At 38.7% G+C, this 3,089-nt stretch overlaps 1 protein-coding gene across 1 annotated transcript; it reads left to right on the plus strand.

The window, feature by feature from the left end:
• The first annotated feature begins 1,156 nt into the window (after positions 1-1,156).
• On the plus strand, positions 1,157-2,717 carry LOC136245954 (uncharacterized). The gene is made up of 2 exons (XM_066037407.1): positions 1,157-2,230; positions 2,283-2,717. The coding sequence occupies exons 1-2, from the start codon at positions 1,157-1,159 to the stop codon at positions 2,562-2,564; spliced, it is 1,356 nt and encodes a 451-aa protein (XP_065893479.1). The 3' UTR covers positions 2,565-2,717.
• Positions 2,718-3,089: the final 372 nt, after the last annotated feature.

Here is a 3,089-nt window from a genome sequence, read left to right on the forward strand (position 1 = left end):
GAATCAATTGCTGGGTAGAGTATTATATGACACAAAATGTGAATTTCTATAATTCCTAGAGGAAATGATGTAAGGCAACACAATTTGTGACAGATAAGCTCTATATATTATATTGGTATTTAATGATACTTCTGAGTAGGTAAAATCCCTGTTTTATATAACATGTTGAGCCACAAATTATGAGACAGCAGAGACACGACTTTTTATCTTAAGCTATATACGAAACTGGAGACATCAAAATTTTTTATATGTACAGAATACAATATAAGGGTTGGCCCTCGGTCATTTTCCGACCAAGCGATGCTGTTGACCGATCAATGCAGCTGTTGGTCGGCCATTTATGTCGATCAAATTTTTTACAACTAATTATTATTAGTCTTTATAACATGTAATATTATAGTTATTATTATTGTCGTATCATTAACTTTCCTTACTGAAGCTATTTAATCACTACTTGAAGTCTCGATCCCATCAAAACATCGACTCGATGCACATGCGTAAGCTAGAGCATGCACCTAGTATGTACCCAAATTATCGATTGTGGGTTACTGTCGATGTTGTGAAGAAGCGATCACTACACTGACTACACGTCCAAGAGAAGAAAAGAAAGTAATGTTTGCGAAGTGGAGGTACGATATTAAGTATAAGATGGCCATTTCGTGGTTATAATCTGTAGAGATGCAGTGGCTGGAGAAAGTGGAATGAAAGTCACGTGATTAAAGTGTTCTGCACACGGAAAGTTTGAGAGTAAATTTTGATCTATTGCTATTCACAAGAGAGACTTTAGCAATAGCTAGTTGATAATTCAATATGTGCTGACTCAACACCACTTGTAACAAAGCATTTAGCCTAGCTAAGTCAACAAACTGGCTGTACAATACATTGATTCATAGTTTTTTTTTTTGTAAAATATGTATGCAGCAGCAACACAAATTTTGTACATGTATTACCAAGAGTAAATAATGGAGAGGAGAGTGTCTAACTGTACTATAGTCTAGTAAATATGAGCCCGTAAAGTCTTATGGCTTTGCATAAAAAGAGCCGACAAGTGTTAATGAAATGACGTCAATTGTATCTAAGGCGTTAATATACTTTCAATACAAGATAGAACGGCACCCGTGTACAACTGCAGGCCCCAGGAGCGTAATTGTTTAAAATGGCGACAAGTGAAACCAGACGCTCTTCGAGGCTCGCTTCCAGGAAACAGGATTCTTTAGTGCATCGTGAAGAGGAAACCATTCCTGCTCCAGTGAAAGCGACAAGGAAGAGAAAGAAGTCTTCGGTGATAAAAGAGACAGAAGTGGCAGCTGCTAGTAGCGAAGCCTCAAGTGAAGGCGCGACAGTAGGGGAATGCGAGAAGGGAACTAAGACATCGGACGAGCCACTTCCTAAGCGAAAGACTAAAGTAATGAATGTCAAAGAACGCAAGTTGTTGATAAATTATTTGGATTCAACCAATGACTCGATCCTGGCAGCTGCTGTGAGGGACGATTTAAAGCAGCAGTTACTGGCAGATAGCTTGAAGAGTTTAGCAGAAGTGCTGTGTACTCGAGAACAGTTATTGGCTACACTGATATCTTGTCATCATAAGTGCTTTACTGAATTGTATGTCGACTGCAAGAAGACGTCAGACCCGATGTTGAATTTTCAAATAAGCTGGTATAACCAATGTAGTGCATTTCTGTTGAGTGAAGAGCATGATATTGCAGTGCTTAATTTGAAAGAGCTACCCGGATGTTATGTTAGCAATGCCAGGGATGCTTGGTTGCACTTCTGTTCAAATAATAGTGTGCCAGTTCCTAAGAGCAACCCAGTAATGATGACAGTATCATCAACCATTTACAGAGTGCTTTTAGAACGGGTAATGAGTTTCCAAGAATCACTAAAAGCTACAAATGCAGTTGCAACATCAAGAGAATACACAGACGGCGATGATGTTTATTATCGATTTGGTGGAGCCGCTATATGTGACATGCTCAAGTTGCATTATAAGCAAATCAGGAGCTGTTCTGATGAGCAAAGGGATTGTATTTCTCAAGAAATTGTTGTACTACAAGCTATCAATACAAAAGATAAATCAAACGTTCCAGAATATTTAAAGTACCGAGATCAGGGATTTATGTACTTTCCCCATGTCACTTTTATACCATTTTTGAAGGCTGTTGATGATTGTGTGAAAGGAGTGGTCAATTCAAATGGGTTAGAGGAAAATGGCTCTGATTTAGTTCAGGTGAGCTACATTCCCAAATACCTAACTTTGTCAAATGTGAATTTTTTCATAGGTCGCTCACAAAATTCTTGCATCACGTTCAGACATTCAAGAAATGTTTCAAGCTGCTTTGGAACAGCGATTACCAAATTTCAGTACCATTTCTAAAATAGCAGTTAACAAAGTGTATGATGTCCTAGTGCGGAAGTTATGCAACACGCGGATACAGGAGTTCATCTCATCAACAAAGCAGCAGATTGCAGCAAAAAAAGGATTGGCGTCTACTGTTGATGTGAACCTACGTACAACTTTACTGATACATCACACAAAACTGGAAACTAAATTAACTACATAAGTACATGAACAGTTTAATTCAACTACAATAGTTAAGATCTGTTACTGCTTTCAGTTTTGTTATAAACTTTTTTCTTTAGTCCCAATTCTGCAACGGAAATGCTCTGGTCACGGTAGCCTGCACCACTGTGGTGCTCAGAAACAATCTGCTTCATCAGATGTGCACCTCTAGCAGTGGTGTAATTGACAACATCCAATTTACCTCCGGCAATGTGTTTATATTGACTAAAGAGGCTCTCCACTGCAGAACCAGATATCCGTAGTGGTGAGACAAAATATGTTGGGTATGCTGTCAAAAACCATTCGCAGAATGCTTTGAAACCATAGAAATCTATACGCAGCAAATCCCAGGCTAAAAATGTAAAATGGAAAAAGTAAGCTATACATTCAAGGTGAAGAAATGGGTGTGTAGTGTATAATGTGCATGTGTGAGTGTGTAATGTGCGTAGCGGTGTGTGTGCATACATGTGTGTAGTGTAGTGGGGTGTATGTATGCATGTAGGGACCAGTACACATACTTTGCCAA

This window comes from Dysidea avara, chromosome 15, assembly GCF_963678975.1.
Source record: "Dysidea avara chromosome 15, odDysAvar1.4, whole genome shotgun sequence".
Taxonomy (NCBI): Eukaryota; Metazoa; Porifera; class Demospongiae; order Dictyoceratida; family Dysideidae; genus Dysidea; species Dysidea avara.

What these genes read in the sequence shown, in the direction of transcription:
- LOC136245954 (XM_066037407.1), top strand. Translation starts at nt 1,157, where the DNA reads ATGGCGACAAGTGAAACCAGACGCTCTTCGAGGCTCGCTTCCAGGAAA. An exon ending in ATGGCTCTGATTTAGTTCAG is followed by an intron (nt 2,231 to 2,282) that starts GTGAGCTACATT and finishes ATTTTTTCATAG; the next exon opens with GTCGCTCACAAAATTCTTGC.